Source organism: Bos taurus, chromosome 25 (genome assembly GCF_002263795.3).
Source record: "Bos taurus isolate L1 Dominette 01449 registration number 42190680 breed Hereford chromosome 25, ARS-UCD2.0, whole genome shotgun sequence".
NCBI lineage: Eukaryota > Metazoa > Chordata > Mammalia > Artiodactyla > Bovidae > Bos > Bos taurus.
In genome coordinates this window covers 2,826,343-2,848,584 of record NC_037352.1, presented here as the reverse complement: position 1 = coordinate 2,848,584, position 22,242 = coordinate 2,826,343, and the positions used below count along the sequence as shown (strand labels likewise).

At 47.4% G+C, this 22,242-nt stretch overlaps 2 protein-coding genes across 4 annotated transcripts; one reads left to right on the top strand and one right to left on the bottom strand.

Annotated features, from left to right (window-relative positions):
• Window positions 1–2,967: 2,967 nt before the first annotated feature.
• On the bottom strand, window positions 2,968–9,941 carry ZNF174 (zinc finger protein 174). 3 transcript variants are annotated; one of them, XM_005224432.5, is made up of 4 exons: window positions 8,745–9,941; window positions 7,283–7,493; window positions 6,955–6,966; window positions 3,987–6,821 (listed from the first exon to the last, which is right to left on the bottom strand). In XM_005224432.5, the coding sequence occupies exons 1-4, from the start codon at window positions 9,150–9,152 to the stop codon at window positions 6,754–6,756; spliced, it is 699 nt and encodes a 232-aa protein (XP_005224489.1). In that variant the 5' UTR covers window positions 9,153–9,941; the 3' UTR covers window positions 3,987–6,753.
• A 6,223-nt stretch (window positions 9,942–16,164) lies between these two features.
• Window positions 16,165–19,061, top strand: ZSCAN32 (zinc finger and SCAN domain containing 32). Its single transcript, XM_024985454.1, is given in 6 exon segments — window positions 16,165–16,227; window positions 16,283–16,546; window positions 16,548–16,707; window positions 16,710–16,764; window positions 16,766–17,160; window positions 18,943–19,061. Coding segments are annotated over 6 exon segments (1,056 nt in total).
• The last annotated feature ends 3,181 nt before the right edge of the window (window positions 19,062–22,242 follow it).

Genomic DNA, 22,242 nt, shown 5'->3' with positions numbered 1-22,242 from the left:
CAAAGGAGGGGGTCCAGGTTCAAACCCTGGTCAGGGAACTAGATCCCACATGTTGCAACTAAGAGTTCACTTGCTGCAATGAAGACTCAAGATGTCACGTGCTACAATTAAGACCCAGCGATGCCAAATAAGTAAATAAAATATTTTCAAAAAAGAATGAAGTTATGGTATATAAATTATATCTCAACTGAAAAAATTGTCTTTGAATTAAAAAAAATTGAAATAAGTATTTTAAAGCTGCTGTAAAATATTTCAACGTAATATACAAAATAATGTATCAGAGACATAAAAATAATTTATGCTATCAGCATGACATATTTTTGTATTTTTGTGCAGACCTGATAGTAAAGCTGCTTTTGCCTTTTCTGTGCAGAGTATCTTGTAAGATGAGCTATTAGAACCATTAACATTCGCAACTACTGATCTATGTGCATTGCAATTTTCTCAATAGTATGCAACCAAACTAAAAATTAAATAAACCAGATGTTAATATAAGAATGCAGTTCCCAAAAGGATTTTTAAAAATACTGAAAAGACATGTGTCCTGGTTTAGGCACTATTTCCTTGAGTAAAACCCACCTGTTGCAAGGGGAAAGTGTCTTATAGTTTCAAAGGACTGAGCATAGGAGAGTTTTCCCTGGGGTTTGGGGCAAGGCTCCAGACTGAACAGGAAATCAAGATGAAAGAGGAGCAGGTGCATGAATATGCTGCGGGGGAGCACTTCCCACTCAGCTCCTCAGCAGACTCAGGGTGAACAGTCCTTTGGGATCTAACTAGTTGCCCCCACCGACTCCGCCCACCCCTTACTCTTTATTCTTATTTTTTTTAACGTTTATTTTTATTTATTTATTTTGGCTGCACCCGGTCTTAGTGGCATGCAGGATCTGGTTCCTTGACCAGGGATCCAACCCAGGCCCCCTGCATTGGGAGGGTGAAGTCTTAACCACTGGACCACCAGGGGAGCCCCCATGAGTCCTTAGCTCTTTAGAAGCAAACTTCTCCATCAGAATTTTCTCCTTAGCTCTGGTTTCTCCCTCTGAAGGCATGTGTCTGATTTCTGGTGTGATCCTTGACCTCCGATTCTCACAATCCTGGATCAGAGAGGACTCTTATCATCTCTTCCAGAAGAGAGCCTGTTTCCCAGGAAATCATCCTGCACAGTGTGGTAAATGCCTCAGAAGTGGACACACAGAGGCATGTGCTCTGGAGGTGTCTGTGTCACTGAGGTACCCTGAAGACACATTGCGCTGGTGGACTTCTTCCGTGCATTCAGGAGTTCAGATGGACCGATGTTTGTGGAGCCTTCCTGTGGGTCTGTAACATGAGCCCCCTCCTTCCTGGACCTCTGCACCAGCCCATCCCCTCTCCAAGGTATTCACAGAAGCAACCAGGGCTCCAGGTGCACAAGCCTGAGTGGCTGGAAGTCCAGCTTCTTAGAACTTAAAGCAACTAGGATGCCCCTCCAAATAAAATGTTGCACCGTATGATGAGTTCCCCTGTCCATGAAAATTTCTAACAAGAGCTCAGATGACAGCTCATCAGGGTGTGGAAAAAGAAACTATGCAACAGGCAGTTTGGAGAATCTTGGTTTTTCCTCCAGTAAGATGCTGTGATTTTTGAAAAGGTTTGTAAAGAGTATGGGACAGTTGATCACCTCCCACTTTTTCTGTTGGTCAGTTCTGCCAGAGGCAGCCGTGCCCACTGGTCCACACTGCCATAGTGGCTGGACCAGACCTCAGAGCCACCCTGAGGGGTCTGGGTCTCTTAATGGGTGAGGCATTTATGCCCCATGGAGACTTTTGCCTTCGAGTGCAGGGGCATCCACCATGATGGAGGCAAATACCTCGGATCCTTGCATTTAAACTTTATAAAGTTGAAGAAACAGGTTTGAAAGGGGAACTAAAGCTGGGGTTGAGTCTAGGTCTGCCCAAAGCCAAATTTCATGCACACTAGGTGCTGTGATCTGAATGTCTGTGTTTCCCCTAATTCCTGTGCTGAAAACCTAACCCCCAACATGATGGTCTTAGGAGGTAGGTCACGAGGATGGAGCCCTCATGAATGGGATTAGTGCCCTCAAGAGAGATCCCACAGAACTCCCTCAGCCTTTCCACCACGAGGAGACACAGCAATAGGACAGCCCACCTGCGAAGCAAAAGATAAAACAAACACCTGAAAACTCTTCTTCTGAACACTGTCTTTAGCCTGGACAGCCCCATTTCATATGAACTATGCAGCTCTCTGCAGCGTCACCTCCTGGGCTCTGCCATTTCCTGAGACTGTGCCTCTCGCAGGTTTTTGTGGCTCTGGCCTCCCTTCCACTGCTGAAAACACACTGCTCCTGTCCTCCCAACAAGGCTGATGTAATTGTTGGGAAGGGGACCTCAGACTAGTCTGAAGGGCCACCAAAAATGATGGGGCAGACCACTGGGCTCCCATTAATTATCTCTTAGCCCAACAGACAAAATGTTTTGTCCTCTTGCATTCAACATACTGCCACCTTTTGTCATTCTTGGAAACTTAACTGAGACATAATTTACATGTCGTAAAATTAATGAACGTGTCAGTGATTTTTAGTACATGTTCTGAAATAATTTGGATTTAGAATATTTTCATCATTCCAATCATTTTGTTGTGCTTAAAGCTACTGGCCTGAGTGAGAAAAGACACTAGGAAGGACTCCCTTTGCGTCTCCTTGGCAGTCTTACTTCTGGTAGCTTCTCTCTATCGCTACGGGTGGGGGCTATGGCAGCCATGATTTTATTTCACCAAATCAAAAGTGCTTTGATATAAAAAGATCCCTCAGTGCGTGTATATGTGTGTTTATTTTGTTAACACCACCAATACTTGAAGACCCCTCCTCACACAAGCAGATCCACACTTCCACTTCACGCGTCTTTGTTATGAACAGCCAGGAATGACAGGAAGAATATTAGGGAATTTACATTCCAGTGAACTTCTGCTTTGAAATTCTTGCAGATCACTCATTTTTATTAAAAGAGTATGCGCATGATAAAGATTGTCAGGTATGGAAGCAAACGCATAACTATATGTAAGATTTATCCTTGAACATAGTTACAGGATAAATAAAGCAGCAGGGGGAGAGTTAACATCAAGGTGTGGGGCACACCTGCAGGATTGTCCTGATTCTCCCTCAGTGGGACTCCCCGCTCTCCACCCGACACCTCAGTGCTCTCTGACCCAAGGCCCAGACCTGCCACTTCTTCCCCATCACCAGACATGTCAGGTCCCCTTCAGCCTCCTCCTGGACAGGCACCCCTTGCTTTCTTCCTCGTAAATCTGTGATTTACACGCGAGCAAGGGGAAGGAGGAATGCAAGTACCTCCCTTGTGAACAGCGAGGACCCAGGCCTGCCTGCCCTCAGTCCCCGTGGTGAAGCCTGTGATGCTGGTGAAGGTTGGAGCTCTGGCGAAAGCTTTTCCCACACTGACCACACTGGTATGGCTTCTCCCCCGTGTGGATCCGCTGGTGCAGCTTCAGGGTGGATTGCCGGCCAAAGCAGTTCCCACACTCTCCGCAAGTGTAGGGCCTCTCCCCCGTGTGGACTCGCTGGTGCCTTTTCAGCTCTGAATTCCACGTGAAGCTTTTCCCACATTCATCACATTTGTAAGGTTTCTTGGCCGAGCGGGCCGGCTGGTGACTGAGACGCTGCAGGTGGTTGCTCAGGCTCCTTCTACTCCCCTTGCTCTTCTTCAGCTCTCTCAGTGGGTGGCTTTTCAGAGGGGCACCGATGTACTCCAGTTCCCTGCAATGTCTCTGGTAGTGAGCAAAGGGCTTCTGGGCGCTGGGGGTGCTGAACTGCCTCTGGGATAGCCGGGGCTCACTCAGACTTGCCCCTCTGGGTTCGGGACTCTGCAGGCCACTCCCTTTCGGTCTGCCCACTGACAACACACATGGCTTTGCCCCTTTAGCCCCTTCTTGCTGTGGATTCTCCTTGTTGTCACTTTTCGTCCTGGGGGTCTCTACAATTAGAAAGAATATGCTTCATTTCTGGGCTTCGAAGAAAGAACCTCAGCAAAAGAGCTCTGAATGCACACAAAGTTTCTAGAAGTGCGGTTCTCCACTGGGCTGCTCACATTAGATTCATCTGGGGCACCTGTCAACCAAACAGGCTGCCCTGCTTCCCCACAGCTGCTGGGTCAGAAGCTCTGGAGGTAGGGCCTGGAAGTCTGCAGGTAACAGGGGGAGCCTGGGGGTATTTGACTTATACTAAAGTTAGGGACCATGTTCTCCAACCCCTGCCTCCTTCCTACGTTTGGGAAAAGGTTTAGGAAAGGAGAAATAGGGGGAAGCAAGCCCATCAGAAACTTCAACACTACAAATACACCCTCACTTATATGGACACTGACCACCACTCTCTCTTCAAATAATGATAAATCTAGTGAGTGTGGTGTTTTTGCTCATTACAAGGTTGACAGATAGCATATGTCAACTGGGATATGGGCCAGTCAGGTACTCTCATTACAGAAACTCTATAACTTCTGACTACCAGGATTAAGGATTAGGAGAGAAATGAGTTTGAGTGGCCTGTGGGCAAGTTGGAGGATTCCTGCCATGTGGAAGACCTATTCAACATGGCAGCCACTAGCCACATGTGGCTACTGAGTACTTGGAACATGGCTTGTGTGACTGAGAAACTGAATTTTTATTTAACTTTAAGATTTAAAAAGCAGCCCACACAATTATGGTCAATTGCTTTTCAACAAGGTTGTCATGGTAATTCAGTGGGGGTAAAGATGTCTTTTCAACAAGTGGCGCTGGAACAACTGGATTTCTATACATAAAAGAATGAAGTTGGACCCTGACTCACAACACAAAAATTAAGTCAAAATGGATCAAAGACATACATGTAACAGCTAAATCTCTCTCTTTGAATAGAACAAAGGTGTAAGTCTTTGTGACATTGGATTAGGCAACAGTATTTTAGATATGTCACCAAAAGTACAAGCAAACAAAAAGATAAACTGGATCTCCTCAACATTTAAAACATTTGTGCTTCAAAGGATACTATCAAGAAAGTAAAAAGATAATCCACAGAATGGGAGAAAACATTTGAAAATTATATATGAGAGTCTGGTGTCCAGATTATGTAAAGAACTTTTGTAACAACAATAAAAAGACCAACCTAGTTTAAAAATGAGCAAAGGATCTGAAATGACATTTCTCCAAAGAAGATATATTAATACAATTGGCCAATAGGCACACAAAAAGATGCTCAGCAGCAGTAGTCATGAGGGAAATAATTCAAAAGCTCCAAGAGACTCCATTTCACACCTAATAGAATGGATATAATCAAAAGCACCAACAGTAACAAGTGTCAACAGGATGTAGAGAAACTGGAATCCTCACAGACTGCTGGAAATAAAATAGTGCAGCCATCTCGGAAAAGTCCAACATCAAAAAGTTAAACAGAGAGTTACCACAGGACCTGGGCTTCCCTTGAGGCTCAGCTGGTAAAGAATCTGCCTGCAATGTGGGAGACCTGGGTTCGATTCCTGGGTTGAGAAGATCCCCTGGAGAAGGGAAAGGCTACCCACTCCAGTATTCTGGCCTAGACAATTCCATGGCCTGTGTAGTCCATAGGGTCACAAAGAGTAGGACACAACTGAGCGACTTTCACTGTCACTTTCACCATGCTGCTGCTGCTGCTAAGTCGCTTCAGTCATGTCCGACCCTGTGCGACCCCACAGACAGCAGCCCACCAGGCTCCCTCGTCTCTGGGATTCTCCATGCAAGAACACTGGAGTGGGTTGCCATTTCCTTCTCCAGTGCATGAAAGTGAAAGGTGAAAGTGAAGTCGCTCAGTCGTGTCCGACTCTTAGCGACTCCATGGACTGCAGCCTACCAGGCTTCTCCGTCCATGGGATTCTCCAGGCAAGAGTACTGGAGTGGGGTGCCATTGCCTTCTCCGCACTTTCACCATAGGACCCAGCAATTCCACTCCTGGAATTGGTACTGGAATTTCTCTTGGTATAGACCCAAGAGAAATGAAAACAGACACCCGCACGAAAACTTGTACACAAATGTTCACAGCAATATTATTCATATCAGCTAAAAAGTGGAAACAACACAAGTGTCTATCAACTGAAAACAAACAAAATGCCCACAGAGTGGAATATCATTCAGCCCTAAAAAGGAATGAAGTACTGACACATGCTGAATATGTTAATAGCTCAGTTGTGTCCAACTATTTACAACCCCAGGGACTGTAGCCCGCCAGGCACCTTTGTCCATGGGATTCCCGAGGTAAGAATATTGGAGTGGGTAGCTATCCCCTTCTCCAGGGGATCTTCCTGACCCAGGGATCGAACCCGGATCTCCTGCATTGCAGGCAGATTCTCTGCATTGCAGGCAGGTACCATTTGAACCACCAGGGAAGCACACTGCTATAACATGGGTGAACCTTGAGCATGAGACTTCATCCACTCTGGAATCAAATAAAAGGAGATATAGACAGCATGCAACCCAGCTGCCTCTGCTAAGGCAGAAGGGAGTACATATGGTCAACTTTCTTCAGGATCATGAAGGCCAGGTTATGGGGCAGAACCTCAGCCTGGACCACAGAGCCTTCTTGCTGGATGCCCTAGGTCTCCATTCCTGAGTTTTGAGAATAATCAAATCAAAGTGTTTCATTAACGTCACAGGAGGAGGAAGGGGCAGAAAATAATGCCAAGAGAGTCTTTTTGCTCTAATGAGCAGAACCTTGTTTAGGGCCTTTCTAAACACGGGGCCGTTTTAAGTGATGAAACTCAGCCACAGCTTGAATGGAAGTTCATCAGTGGTCATATGTGAATTTATCTTCACTATGGCATCATCGACTCAATAGACATGAGTTTGAGCAAGCTCTGAGAGTTGGAAGTTGGTGATGGACAAGGAAGCCTGGTGTCCTGCAGTCCATGGGGTCGCAAAGAGTAGGACATGACTGAGCAACTGAACTGATCAGCAGCTCTGAAAGGGACAGAAAAGCAGGCACTAAAACAATCCTCTGTGTACTGGACTGTCAAAGAGTCATGAGAAGAAAACGGTAACAGCACACTTACATATAGTATTACCTCAATTCTAATTAATGGAGTTTGTTAGGGAATCAAGATCTACTATTACATACCATGGAGCAAGTGTCTTTTCTCCAGATGCTTGCTCCATATTGCTCCATACAATATTGAAGAAAAGCTCAATAGCTAATCTGTGGCTTTTCAGAACCCTGAGATGCTTTGATAGAGATGAAGCGCTGATGAGAGGAAGAGAAGACACACAGAGTGTTTACCTGTCTCAGCCAATCTGGAGGTTGGTTCCTGGAGGAGCAGGGATTTTTCCCAATGAGGGGGACTCCGCTGATCCTGAGATCCTGCCTGGAATGTCTCCTCCCTGGGATATCTCCTGGGAGTTTGTGGTTGAAAGTCTGGCAGTTCCTGTTCTCCCAGCTGGGATCCAGTTTTCTCCAAAAGCACCTTCTGGCCCTCCATACAAACAGCCACCTAGGAACAAGTCCCTCACATTAGAGAACAACTGGAGGACTGACTGAGGGCAGCTTGACCTTTCACTGCTCTGTAATGACTGTTGTTCCCTGGAAATTTCTGATAATGTCCAGGGAGGGTGGGGTCTGGGGGGGTAGGTGTCAATCTTGATAGAGACTGCTGAAACTCTCAAAGGAAGCAAAGGGAAGGATATATAGAATGACCAAAAGGAACCTGCTCCAAATCAGCCGATACTTCCTGAGTAAATGTCCCCACATCTTGGCCCCTTTTCAAGGTCTGGGTCAAAATCATCAGAGAGCAGGCACAAATATCAGGGTCAACCACGACACCCATCCAGCAGGTTCCTACCCTATACTGCCCTGCTTCTGCTGGAAACAGGCTCTGTAGGATTAGGAAGCAGTATGGGAAGAGGCATTAAAAACCACCCTTGCTGCTAAGTCGCTTCAGTCGTGTCTGACTCTGTGCGACCCCAGAGACGGCAGCCCACCAGGCTCCCCCGTTCCTGGGATTCTCCAGGCAAGAACACCGGAGTGGGTTGCCATTTCCTTCTCCAATGCATGAAAGTGAAAAGTGAAAGTGAAGTCGCTCAGTCGTGTCTGACTCTTAGGGACCCCACGGACTGCAGCCTACCAGGCTCCTCCGTCCATGGGATTTTCCAGGCAAGAGTACTGGAGTGGTGTGCCATTGCCTTCTCTGAAAAATCACCCTTATCTATAAATTATTCTGCCCAAGACACTCTTGATTAAGGAAATCTAAATAGTGATATGGCTCTAAGAGAACTGCGCTAACCCTGTTCCCTAACTGCTTCCTCCCTAGGCCCCTACTGGGGTCTAACTTGGGGGTGGGGGTTGGAAGGCATACTGGCCAATTGAGCTGGAGTTCCCTGAGTCAAAGGCAATATGCTGGGACAAGAGCTAGCAAAATGCCCCCCAGATCAAATTCCTACCAACAGTATGACTCTTGTCTACTAAGAATCTTGATTGTAGGAAAGCTTCAAGAGGGATGGGTTGGGGGAGATCTGTCAGCAAAGATTCAAGAGCTCTACTTTCTCACTGGAGTGCCTGTGGCTGTGTTTTCTGAAAACTTGTTACACCTCCCGTCCCAGCAGGGGTGAGGGGGGTAGGGTTCCAAACAGAGGCCAGAAGCAACGTTTGAAATTCTGGACTCCTCTCTCTAGGGAAGGGTCCAGAGACCAAACACGAACCAGATGAAAAAGAAATCCTGGGGACGACAAGAAAGCACCCGCCTTACCCACTGCTTTGGTCCCTTGGCTGCTCGATGAAAATCTTCCACAAGGGTCACGATCTCCTTGCTGCTAACTGGACATCGATGCCTGGCCCGAGCCTGGATCTCCGCGGGCAGGATATTCAGGAACTGCTCCAGCACCAACAGCTCCAAAATCTGCTCCTTGGTGTGCACCTCGGGCTGCAGCCACTGACGGCACAGCTGCCGGAGGTGGGAGAGTGCCTCCTGGGGTCCAGACGCCTCTTGATAACAAAACCGTCTAAAACTCTGGCGGGAGAGCTCGGGATCGGGCCAGTCTTCTTGCAGAGCGGGTTCCCGTTTTTCTTCTAGCTTTGCTATTATATGTCTCTCCTGCTTGGAGAAAGCCTGAATATGGGACTGCGAGCTCAAAGTTATCTCCATCTTAGCCGCCATTTTTGGGCTCAGGAGCCAGCTTCTCTCTCCTTGTAAACAGGTCAAGCCTTCGGGACCATGGCCCTGAATACTAGAAAGATGCTAGAAACGAAGGTCCTCTGAGGATGTTGGAAAGGAAAGGATGCAGACAGAGGCTCCTCGTTCGCTGGCCTTGAGCCCAAACTTCTGACGACAACACAGTCCCTGGGAGTGGGAAGTTTTTGTTTTCCTGCCAGCGTCTTGAAATGTCTTGCAAAGGCGAAAAGTCATAATGTCCTAAAAGGAAACTGGGGAAAATATTGCTTGCATTTTAGCGACAAGCACAACAGGTCTCAGGGGAAATGCGCAACGGAAACAAATGAGCTGGCAGGAATTCCTGGGAAAACTTTAGATTGTCATCCAGGTAGCCTACACCACCTCTCTCGCATCCTCCTCAGGCCGACCTCCAGCATCTCGCCGGGCGTTACAGGGCGAGCCCAGGCGTGCCCCGGCGCACACCGAGGCTTGGTAGTTAGCGGAAACCTCCTGCGGGCGAGCAAAGTTCACGGAGGCGCGCCGGCTGCCCGCCCCCGAAGCACCGAGGCCCAGCTGCTCCGGCCTCTGAGGACGCCGGGCTTCGCGCCCTAGCTGGCCGGAGCTCGGCCAAGCTGCAGCACTCTGGCGCGTGGCTCGATTACGTGGCCTGTACGAGCTGGGGGTGGCGCCTGCGACGGCAGCGCGATCGACAGCCCTGCAACCCGCGCCCACCTGCACGCGACTCACCTCTCTGGGGACCCGGGAGCCACGGCTGGGGGCGGGGCAGAAGCCTCTTGTCGCGGACACTCCCACGAGCTGCTGTGGAATTCCGTCACGGGAGGGCCCGCCTCCTGCGCAGAGGGATTGGCTCCTCGGAAGCGTCCTAGCTCGCCTATTGGCTTCTGAGTCTACCGATGCTGGCCGCTGTCGCAGTGCAAGTAGGGAGTTGCAGTCCGTTTCCACGACTCGCGAGCAAGCGCAGTGGACCTATCCGAGCCCGCGCTCTGGGCGCCGACTTCCGGCCCGGAGGCTGAGCGAGTCTGGGGAGTCGCGGGTGCGTCTACCCGTGATCGCTCAGCTTCCTGGCGTCCCGGGGCTCTTCGCTGGCAGTCGTTGCAGAGGCGGTTGGGCCAGGACTGTCCCAGTCCCTGTGCTCGACCGCAGACTCCCTCCGGCCAGTGACTCTGCCTCCGCTAGTGCAGTGGCGGTCTGTGGTCTTGTTTCCTAGTCTTCAGCCGCAGGTCCTAACCCAGCACCGAGTGCACCAGGAGTACTCAGGGGGCCATCCTGGATGACGAGTGAAAAGTTAATCGGCCAGACTCCACATCCTCATTGTACTTTCCGCTGAGCGTTTTGGGTGTGGCCAGAGAGAAACACATTTTTGAGAGAGGAGTATTTTTAAATGAACTATGAATGGGATATTAGGAATCAGAGTGCAGGCTCTGCCTTCTGCATGGAACTAGAGTGGCATTCATTGAATTATTCTTCATCGAGAGAAGGTGTGGGGTGTATGGAAAGGTGTAAGGCAAGGAGTATACTTTCTAGTCCTGGCCTTGCTGCTGAGAGACTATGCTCGGTGATGCTCCTTCGTTAAAAAGCACTGCTCACAGTACAGTGCTTTGGAAGAAAGGCAACCTGAATCCGTTTTTTACTAGTTGGTGATGGACAGGGAGGCCTGGCGTGCTGCGATTCATGGGGTCGCGAAGAGTCGGACATGACTGAGCGACTGAACTGAACTGAACTGAAACAGACTTGGGCCTTTGGAGGAGGAGTGGAATGGAAAGTGGCACATAATTGTAGAAAGCTTCTATCTTACATCCTCCCAATTTAGCAATTTCCAGGAAATTTGGAATTTTTCTCACCCCAGCTGTATGTAAAATCCCAGGGAATTCTGACAGGCCCAGCCTATGTGAGTTGCCCACTCCTGGGGTTGGAGGAAGGGTACTGTAATGAATAGCCCCACCAGAGGCAGTGGAATAGAGAGGGACTTTTTCACAAAGGGAGAAAGATGCTTCTGTCCAAAGTGGGGAAGGAATGCTGGAAAATAAATGCATTTCTTATCCACACTGTGTGTGTAGTGGTGGTGGTGGTGGGAGGAGGGTGTGATATTAATGAAGAGGTTAATACTTTTCCCTCCTAAGAAAATGAGGAATTGGGAAGCTGGATCCAAGCTTCTGGGAGTAGGCAGGACAGGGACAAGCCATAGGCATGTGGGGAGCATGAGTAGGGACAGATGGATAACACTGAGGAACCATTTGGGGAATTTATCCACAGAAATCAGGCTAGCAAGAAAAGGATGCTTTCTGATATTTTTGGTGCTTTGGCTCCTTGGCTTGGATTGGAGAAGGAGTAAAGGAAAGGACAGAAATAAACAGTAAGAACTAGAGTGAAGGAAGAGGGGGTGATTTTATGTTGTCTTTTCTTCTATTCTTCTCAGCCTCGCTTCAAAGTTGAGCCTTTTTCAACTATGAGTCTGGGTCTGCCCATCTATGACAGGCTCAGGTCTCTGATTCTAGAAAGACACATTTCACTGGTATCCAGGAGACCTGCTTCCCAGTGATAAGAGATGGAATCTGAACTGCAGGATGGTAGTAACAGCCAGTGAACCAAGCAGGTTGAAGCAAAGCATGACTGCAGTAAAGAGCCCCCAGGCACAACCATCCTCAAGCAAGGACTCCACACAGGACAGCAATCAGCCCTGCATGGCAAGCCAGAGCCCCGACTATGAAGCTTGCCATCAGCACTTTGGGCAGTGTTGCTTCCAGGAAGTGGAGGTGAGGAGCACCTGGTCCCCATGAGAAGGTAGCTGGTCCCCATAAAGGTTTTAGCAAACTCTGAGAACTCTGCTGTCAGTGGCTGAGGCCTACTGCTACTGCTGCTGCTAAGTTGCTTCAGTCGTGTCCGACTCTGTGTGACCCCGTAGACGGCAGCCCACCAGGCTCCCCCGTCCCTGAGATTCTCCAGGCAAGAATACTGGAGTGGGTTGCCATTTCCTTCTCCAATGCATGAAAGTGAAAAGTGAAAGTGAAGTCGCTCAGTCGTGTCCGACTCTTAGCGACCCCATGGACTGCAGCCTACCAGGCTCCTCCATCCATGGGATTTTCCAGGCAAGAGTACTGGAGTGGGTTGCCATTGCCTTCTCCAGGCTGAGGCCTAAGACACACTCAGAAGAGCAAATCCTAGAGCTGCTGGTTATGGAGCAGTTTCTGCCAGAAAAGGTTCAGAGCTGGATGAGGGAGCAGTGCCCAGAGAATGGTGAGAAAGTTGTGGCTCTGGTTGAGGATGTACAGAGAGCAGCCAGGCAACAGGTAAGAAAAGGCAGTCAGAACCCTGTGGTTTTTGTCATGAAGAAGTTGGTGTGAGCAGCACAGGAATCCAGTTACTGGAGAGGTGCTTAGTTGAGAAATTCCAGAATTCATCTGCTGCCCAGAGAGTATTATTAATAGCTATATTGCATTGATCTTATGTCCTTCATCAATGGGAAAAATTTCTCAAATTTCTCATTTGCTGAAATAACTTAGACATTCATATATTCAGTGAATGCTTAGAGTCACTAATTAAAGTGGTAAAACACTCATCAGAGTTCTCCAAAACAAGGCCAGCGAAAGAACAATTCTTCACTCAGCAGGTCAGGAAAATTAGAGATGTCGGTGAATTTAAATCTAATCTCTCTTGCTAGAAGGTTCCTTGAAGGAATGTGCCATGTGTTGTACACTAAACAAAGTCACACTAGAGCCAGTCCCTGCTGTCTGGATTAAGTGGTCAGTTTGAAACAGTAATGAGTTTCACATGATGCCCGCATGTGGCGGGAAAGATTCAGTCTGAGATCTGATCAGTGTAACATTCTCGTATATTTCAGAAGAAGGGGGTGGTGTGAAAGGCATAGGAAAAGGAAAAGTAACATGAAGGCTTCAGTTGTGGGTCAGGGGAGGGCTAGCCTGAGTGTGACTGTGTCTGGAGCAGGAGGCAGCCCACTGGCGCTCTGAGTCTGCATGGCTGGATTGGGATGTGCTTGTGTTTTCCAGGGAGGAGGCGGATGTGCATACCAGCTGTAGGAGGAAGAGTTGGGGGATGGGGTTGTAGATAAAATTTCATAAGATTGAGGGTTGAGAGGTTCTGACATAACTTGGAGGGAGGAGCAGTGTGGTGACGATGCATCAGAAATGGGGGAGATTAATATAAAATCCATGGTTGGGCGACTGTTGATAGTAACTAGGCTGGATGTAGAAGTGCAGGAGAGCATCTGTATGAAGTCAGAGTTTGGAGAGGAGACTAAGCAAGGCAGAATCCCTCTGTTATCACAGTCATCCTAGACCCCTTGCCACTTATGTATGGACCATCTCTCCCTACTGTCCAGCACCACCTCAGAACCAGACGCTTCATGTGAATGACAACAACACAGGAATGTAAGCGTTAAAACAGCTCTTTGAAACCCCTTAGGGAGGGAAAGGGAAGCAGGAAGTAGAAGTGAGACTCCAGCTGCCTCTCATCATCTCTCCTCTGTCACTTTAGGCAGGAATTTGTAGTGACAGATGATGGGGTCTGTCCCCAGGTCCTGGAATCGGGGAAGGATCTGAAAATGCCCATCGATGAGACAGCTCTCTTGGGGGCAACAGAGAATCACTGAGATCCCACCCCAAAAGAGTTGGACTTGACTTAGTGACTAAACAACAGACACCTGAACAGGGGGTTCATCCAGGGGAATGGACTGTGAAGGGGTCACAGAGCTCAGCCCAGAGACCGTGGGGGCAGTCAGAAGCTTAAGCAGGAGCCTCCGCCCTCCCCTGGGGTGGGAGGGACAATCATCTACTGGAAAGTGCAGGTCTGAGCTGGAGTTGGACCCTGGCCTCCAGGTTAAATGCCTTGGAGATACATCCAAAAATCAATACTTCAAATTTTAGTTGATGGTACTAGCACTTAAAATGGGGGCAGGGATCCTTTGTGTGTTAACTTAATTTTTTTATTACAGTTTAATATTACTGCCTCTGAATCAGGTATTATTAAAGCATGTTGACCTCACCTTCTGCAAAGCAGTTCTTCATGAACTTGAAAACATAACCCCCTTCTCCATCTAGCTTAATTTCTTCCTAAATACATTTCTTCTACTTTTTTTCTTCCATGGCTCTTTTTTTTGAAATTTGTCTTAGTGTTTTAGGAAAATTTTAATCAAAAATTTAACTAAAATTAATTGAGGTGAAATTAATCACCTAATGTAAAATTAGTCATCTCAAGTGAACCATTCAGCTGCATTTAGTACAGTCACAAGGTTGTACTATGATCACCTCTAGTGTGTTTCAAAACAGTTTTCACTCCCTCCCCCTCCACCTCTCCCAAATAAACCCCATGCTCATTAAGGAGTTGCTCCTCATTCTCTCTCTATGGATTTGCCTGATTTGGACATTTTACAGGAAGAATCCTACAATACATGACCTTTTGTTTCTAGCCTCTCTCATTTATGTTTCCAGTCTACAAAGTATCACTCCTTGGTCTGTTTTTAGGGCTGTGTAATATGTCACTGGAGAAGGAAATGGCAACCCACTCCAGTATTCTTGCCTGGAGAATCCCAAGAACAGAGGAGCCTGGTGGGCTACTGTTCATAGGGTCACAAAGAGTCGGACACGACTGAGTGACTAGGCACGATATGCCACTGCATAGCCAGCCAAGGGTCTGTCTTTGTAAGTCTCCTTCTGTGAAGCACTTTGGCTGCATACATTTCTAGATTAGCTGAAGGCTACTGCTGCCTTTTCTGCTTAATTCAAAACTGTCATTACAGGTTATTAAGTAAGTAATTTTTTAAAGCCACCTCATCTTTATGTAACTCAGATCCTAGAGAAAAACACTGTGTCTTCATGCGGTTTAAAAAGGCAAGCTTCTGTTGATGAAATGGAAAACCTTCTGAGTTTACCTGCTTTTGTATTTTTCAAGCGAAGTGAATACACTATCAGTATCTCTGAAAACCTTGCTGTTTAGAATTTATTTTACTTTGAATCCTTGGGAACATCTGTGCTCTTTGGTGTCTGATTTCTGAGGCTCAGGGGTCTGAGTAAAGGGGACAGGACTCATCATGTTCCACGTTCGGCTCTGACAGCTTGCTGTGCCCGCAGGTGGCTCAGATCCCAGGTGGTGAAGCCTCCCCAGGGGTCACCGAACTCTGAGTGTCCTCTGAAGTTCCGCTAGTAAGTTAGCAAAATGTACCATTTCCTTTGTACTATTCTTGAAGGTGGGGGTCTGAGAAATAATTCATTCTCTTGGTCTGAAAAAATAAAAGGATTGAGTTCCTGTGGTATTTTTAAGAGCATTATGATTATCTCTGGGTGGTTGGGCAAGGAAACATTCTCTCCCCCCGCTATATATATATACCATGCACATATTTCTTTAAAATGAAAAAAAAAACTTTTTATTTTAAAAAAGCTATTGTGTCAGGAGGGATCTAGTAAAAGAAACTTTTTAATACAGAGACAGGCAATTGGCTATGGCAGTGGTCCTGAAACCTGACTCACTGGAGGGCATGTTAAACAGAACCCCAGGCCTCACCCCAGAGCTGCTGATTCTTTAGATCTGAGGTGGAGCCCAGGAATATGCATCTCTGGTGCGCTGCCAGGTGCTGCTGGGGCTGCAGGCTTTGGCACCCCACTTACAACCTCTGCTCTGTGACTGTTATGTGGAGACTGCCCTCTGGCAGTGGCTGTTTTCTCCCCTAGCCTGGCTTACTCCAAAGGTCTCTGGGAACCTTCCACAGAAGAGGGATCTCAGAGACCAGGAGACAGGTGCTGGGGCCCAGGTGAGCTGTGTTTGACACCTTTTGTCTCTTTAAGTTTCCATTTCACCTTGCACTCCCACTCTCCCTAAAAATCTTTTTTTCTGGAGATGTTAGAAAAATTATGTGGTCCACTGAGTTTCTCTTGGGTTGTCCCCTTGTTCTGTCCACTGACATCATGACATGGCTCTTTACCCACCCTGATCCTTCTCTGGGAGGCCTGACCTCTCACTGCCTTGCTCTCTCCCTGATTTGATAACCATGGTCCTGCTCTGCCCCAGTGACAACTGGCCTGGATCAGAGAACACGCAGAGACCCCAGATAGTAAGGGAAGCAGGGCAAGGGAAAAGCCTAAGACTTCTTCCACAAGGGAGACTAGAGTGAAAGCCCACAAGACACCAGCAACTGGGGAAGAAAAATCAAGGATGAAGCACAAGAGCCTGACTCAGCAGATGGGACAGAGGCAGGCAAGACAGAGATATCAAGAACAAAAGAGAACTGGAAATGGGATGATACAAAGGAAGAAGAAATTAATGAGCCTCTTCCGAGGTCCCAGTAAGTCTCTGGGTGCTCCGAGCTAAAAAGAGGCTGGGCAGGCACGCCAGTGTCAGGAAGGCAACAAGGAGCTTCTCCACGTAGAGTAAGGAGAAACCTGCATCCCAGCAGAGGATGAACCCCTATAGGCTTCATACTGGGAGGATACCTGCACACATCTTCTGTGTGGGAAAAACTGCTCTCACTGATCTCAGAGTTGTCTCTCTCACCACCACCCAGTTCCCAAACTGGAAAAGGATTCTAAATGTCATAATGTGGGAAAAGCTTTAGTCAAAGTTCTTATCTTGCTTGACACCAAAGAATCCAGAGAGAAACCTCCCAAATGCAGTGAGTGTGGGAAAGGCTTCAGCGAGTGCTCCAGCCTCAATGCTCACTTGAGAACTCACACAGGAGAGAGACCCTACCAGTGTAGGGAATGTGGGAAAAGCTTCAACCAGAGCTGCAGCCTCACTGTTCCCCAGAGGACCCACATGGGGGAGAAGCCATATTAGTGTGCGGTCTGTGGGAAAAGATTCAACAACAGCTTCCAGTTCATCACTTATGGTGAGTCCACGCTGAGGAGAGCCCCACAGTTGTGGGCAGTGTGAGGAAAGCTTCAACAACGGCTCCCCCTTGAGAGCCCACCACAACCCCACACGAGGGAAAAGCCTCACCAGTGCTCTCAGAGTGAGAAAAGCTTCACCAAGAGTCCTGCCCTGAATGGTCCAGTGGTTTTCCCCACTTTCTTCAATTTAAGTCTGAATTTGGCAATAAGAAGTTCATGATCTGAGCCACAGTCAGCTCCCGGTCTTGTTTTTGCTGACTGTATAGAGCTTCTCCATCTTTGGCTGCAAAGAATATAATCAATCTGATTTTGGTGTTGACCATCTGGTGATGTCCATGTGTAGAGTCGTCTCTTGTGTTGTTGGAAGAGGGTGTTTGCTATGACCAGTGCATTCTCTTGGAAGAACTCTATATTAGCCTTTGCCCTGCTTCATTCTGTACTCTAAGGCGAAATTTGCCTGTTACTCCAGGTGTTTCTTGACTTCCTACTTTTGCATTCCAGTCCCCTATAGTGAAAAGGACATCTTTTCAGGGTGTTAGTTCTAGAAGGTCTTGTAGGTCTTCATTGAACCATTCAACTCAGCTTCTTCAGCATTACTGGTTGGGGCATAGACTTGGATTACTGTGATATTGAATGGTTTGCCTTGGAAATGAACAGAGATCTTTCTGTTGTTTTTGAGATTGCATCCAAGTAGTGCACTTTGAACTGTTTTGTTGACTAAGATGGCTACTCCATTTCCTCTAAGGGATTTTTGCCCACAGTAGTAGGTATAATGATCATCTGAGTCAAATTCACCCATTCCAGTCCATCGTAGTTCGCTGATTCCTAGAATGTCGATGTTCACTCTTGCCATTTCCTGTTTGACCACTTCCAATTTGCCTTGATTCATGGACCTAATATTCCAGGTTCCCATGCAATGTTGCTCTTTACAGCATTGGACCTTGCTTCTATCACCAGTACCATCCAGAATTGGGTGTTGTTTTTGCTTTGGCTCCATCCCTTCATTCTTTCTGGAGTTATTTCTCCACTGATCTCCAGTAGCATATTGGGCATCTACCAACCTGGAGAGTTCATCTTTCAGTGTCCTATCTTTTTGCCTTTCCATACTGTTCATGGGGTTCTCAAGACAAGAATACTGAAGTGGTTTTCCATTCCCTTCTCCAGTGGACCACATTCTGTCGGACCTCTCCACCATGACCTGGCCGTCTTGGGTGGCCCCACAGGGCATGGTTTAGTTTCACTGAGTTAGACAAGGCTGTGGTCCATGTGATCAGATTGGCTAGTTAGTTGTCTGTGATCGTGGTTTCAATCTGTCTGCCCTCTGATGCCCTCTCTCAGTGCCTACAGTCTTACTTGGGTTTCTTTTACCTTGGACGTGGGGTATCTCCTCTCGGCCGCCACCCCTAGCCTTGGATGTGGGATAGCTCCTATCAGCTGTTCCTGTGCCATTGCAGCCTTATGACTATACAGTGGAAGTGCGAAATAGATTTAAGGGACTAGATCTGATAGACAGAGTGCCTGATGAACTATGGACGGAGGTTCATGACATTGTACAGGAGACAGGAATCAAGACCATCCCCAAGAAAAAGAAATGCAAAAAAGCAAAATGGCTGTCTGAGGAGGCCTTACACTCCCACTCCTGGGTGTGTGGTGATCAGGGAAACTGGGATACAGCTGCTGGACTCCTGGAATTCTTCGAGTGCCTCCACTCTCCAAACCACCTTACCCTCTAGTCTGCTGGGCAGGAGAAGGAACCCAGAGTACTAGAGCACCCAGGCCTTGCCTGTCAGTGTTTTAGGAGTGTCTGGAGCAGACAGAACTGGAGAATATCTTCAGTTATTCATTCATTCAAAAAATATCTGATTGCCTATAAAGTACCAGGTATTACATAGAAGCCAAATGGAAGGCAGTGAGTGAAACACACTGTATTTTCCGTCCAGAACCAGCCTCACTGGGTCCCTCAGAAATAGAGTATATCAGGCAGCACCACCCAGCCCGCAAGCCTCAGGATCTGAGTCCCAGCTCTGCAGGGCCACCCTTCCAAGCTTCCAAGTTCTGATGAACCCAACCTGTCTCCTGTAATCCCATTACTCCCTGCGTGGTCACAGCTTCCTATGGTTGCCCCCTCTGTTACCTTAGTGTCTACATCCCACTGACAAATCAGCCTGATCACTTCACCAGCCAGTTGAGAATAAATTTGAAGTAGGCTGTACAAAAGGCAACATCCCAGGTCTATCCATTTCCTCAGGTGTGTGACTTATACTCCTGGTTTGCTTCAGCCCTTCAGATACCAATTAAAAAGCCCAGTTTTCCCCTGTACATTTAATACTAGGGCTCTCCATATAGTGTCTATACCTCCCTTCCTCACTGAAACATTTTAACTAATTGATACAATTTTTCAGTTGACAGTATTCCTTTTATCCCAAGGACTGCTAACCACTTCCTACAGACAAGATTGAAAAATATTCTCACAACCCAGAGTACACTGAAGTCTACACACCTTACCTTTTCACACATCTGCTCTGGTTCCTCAGCCTAAAATGGCAGACGGGGTCACAGCCAAAGCCAGAGCCAACCTTTCAGGCCTCCTACCAGACTTCTCTTGTCACCTCCCTTCTGCCTCTGCTGTGAGGGACTGCCTTACCAGTCAGTTTGGGGACAGCCAGGACTTCTGGGGTCCTGGGCAAGACTGTGCCCGTGGCATTGCTGACATAACAGGCAAATTCTTGCTTTCATCATCATCAGCTCCAGCTTCCATGCATTCCTGTTGCTCATCCTCAGCTTGGCTTCTGGGTAGAGACCAAGAAAAGGACAGAGGGGTTTCACATGTGCAGGTCACAGGATGCTAGCATTTAACCTGGCTCTGTAGGACTTTGAACTTACGCCACCCTGTTCTGGCATCTGGAGGAAGCTGTGCTCCTGAAACTGCTTGGGCATTCCCTGTACAGTTGGCCATTCCAGTGGCACTTCTGGAGTTTTCCATAAATTGGGGATTTACTGAGATTTGCAAATCAAGTCTGGGTTTCCTAGTAGTCCCAAGGCACACCTGCTATCATGGGTCAAGTGACTTGCATAGTGACTACGTGAAAGAGCTAGATTTTGAACCTGAGTCAAATCAACTTCGAAACCTTGAATTTTTCACTCTCTCAACATTCTGGCTACCAATTTCTGTGAAACCTTGAAACACAGACCTTATACTACATGCTCAAACCACCAGGGCAGCCTTGTTGTGGCAGGGGCCATAGGCCCAGCCTCCTTGGGAGGAGGAAGGCACAGCTGAGGTTTCATGTCACACCCATTACGACCAACTACCTTCCAAGGATGCTGTCATCCCTGGCACTAATTAAGAGCTAGTTAATCACACAGTATAGATTAGACATGATCCAAAGAACTTTTATAGCCCAAGGTGAGAAAAAGCAGAAAGAGACCAATTAAAAAGAAACAAAAGGAGACATCAGAGATCTCACTTTTTGCAGAGGATGGTCAAGAGGTGCCCCTTCCATGGAGGCATGGTATGTGTGACTGGATAGAACAGAAGAGTAAGAATCCCAGTGCCCTCCCTGACAGCGGCAGGGTCTTATTGGTCTGGCCAGCTAGGCCTCTCCAATAAAAACTTCATTTCTACTTCACTTTGCTAAGTTTGGGTGAGAAGGCACAGATTTTTTTCTCCCATTCAAGTCAGTGTTACCTAATGGAAATGTTTTGACTATTAGGTGGATCCAGTGTCCAGTCCCAGCTCAGCTCCATAGTAACTGACCTTAGGGAAAATATTCAACTTCTCTAAGCTACTGTTTGTCATGTGAGCATAACTATGCTGGCCTTGCAGCATAGTGAAAAAGATTAGAAATACTATTTGTAAAGCATCTGGCCCAGGGCTTTGGCACATACAAGATGCAGAGTAAATGGTTTGTGGTGGTAGTAACAGAAGCTCCACCTTAAAGGAACTCCTTGGTAGCATATCTCACTACTTGATATGTATTTATTTGTTTAATGTCTATCATCTGTATAAGAATGTAAGGTTCTTGGAGAATGGGTGATTTGTTCATTGCTGAATCACAGCACCAGATAAATATTTTGTAAAGGAATGAAAGGGCAAAACAAGACAAGGAAGTCTGGGTCTTTATACCTGATTAACTGGGTGTCCAGTACTTAAGCATTATAAAGACTATGAAAGGAGACAGACTGGTCTCTGGCTGAAATGTCCCTGAGCTCTCTCTTTCTCCCCTTGGTGTCCATTCCATGGCTCCAGGGCGGGATTTCCGAGCTTCACCACCATTGACATTTGGGACTAGACGGGTCTTTGTTGTCTGTGTCGATGGGTGGCCTATGCATCACAGGATGTCTAGCCGCACCCTTGGCCTCCACCTACTAGCTATGAGGAGCACCTGCCAGACCTGGCAATGATTGCAGATTCTGCCAAATATCTTTGAGTGGCAACATGGCCCACGGTTAAGAACCCCTGGTCTTGGGGCACTATCATTAGGCCAGGCTGGTACAAGGGTCTCCCATCTGCCACATGGTCTTCCTACAGGGCGAGCAGATTCTTGACTTTCTACAAATCTAATCCAATTGAATAAACTTCTCTGCTCAAAAGCCTTCAAGACTACCTAAGACTGCTGAAATAAGCCCAGACCACCTAACTTGCAGGGCTCTCCCTTGCATTCAAGACCTAACCTACACCTCCAGCCTCACTGCCCACTCTCCTATACACAGCCTACAATCCAGCACAAGTGAGCTGCTCCCATGTCTTGGAACAGGCTTTGTGCTTTCCAGCCTTAGTGCCTTTGCCCCTCCCCACCCAAACTTCACAAGACATGATTTCATTCTTTCCAAAAAAACTGAACACTGTGGGCTGCTAGTCTCTATTCCACCCATAAGGTATCTGATGTCTTCAGTTCAGTTCAGTTGCTCAGTCGTGTCTAACTCTTTGCAACCCCATAGACTGCAGCACACCAGGCCTCCCTGTCCATCACCAACTCCCGGAGCTTGCTCAAACTCATGTTCACCGAGTCAGTGATACCATCCAACCATCTCATCCTCTGTTGTCCCCTTCTCCTGCTTTCAATCTTTCCCAGCATCAGGGTCTTTTCAAATGAGTCAGTTCTTCACATCAAGTGGCCAAAGTATTGGAGTTTCAGCTTCAACATCAGTCCTTCCAATGAATATTCAGGACTGATTTCCTTTAGGATGGACTGGTTGGATCTCCTTGCAGTTCAAGAGACTCTCAAGAGTCTTATTCA

Bases quoted from the DNA above. Each gene is read 5' to 3' on its own strand.
- ZNF174 (XM_010819081.3), bottom strand. From the start codon at position 9,152: ATGGCGGCTAAGATGGAGATAACTTTGAGCTCGCAGTCCCATATTCAG. The intron at 7,494-8,744 runs GTAAGGCGGGTG...ACTTGTTCCTAG, and splicing joins CCAAGGGACCAAAGCAGTGG to GTGGCTGTTTGTATGGAGGG. The intron at 3,981-7,282 runs GTAAACACTCTG...TTCTAATTGTAG, and splicing joins CTCCAGATTGGCTGAGACAG to AGACCCCCAGGACGAAAAGT.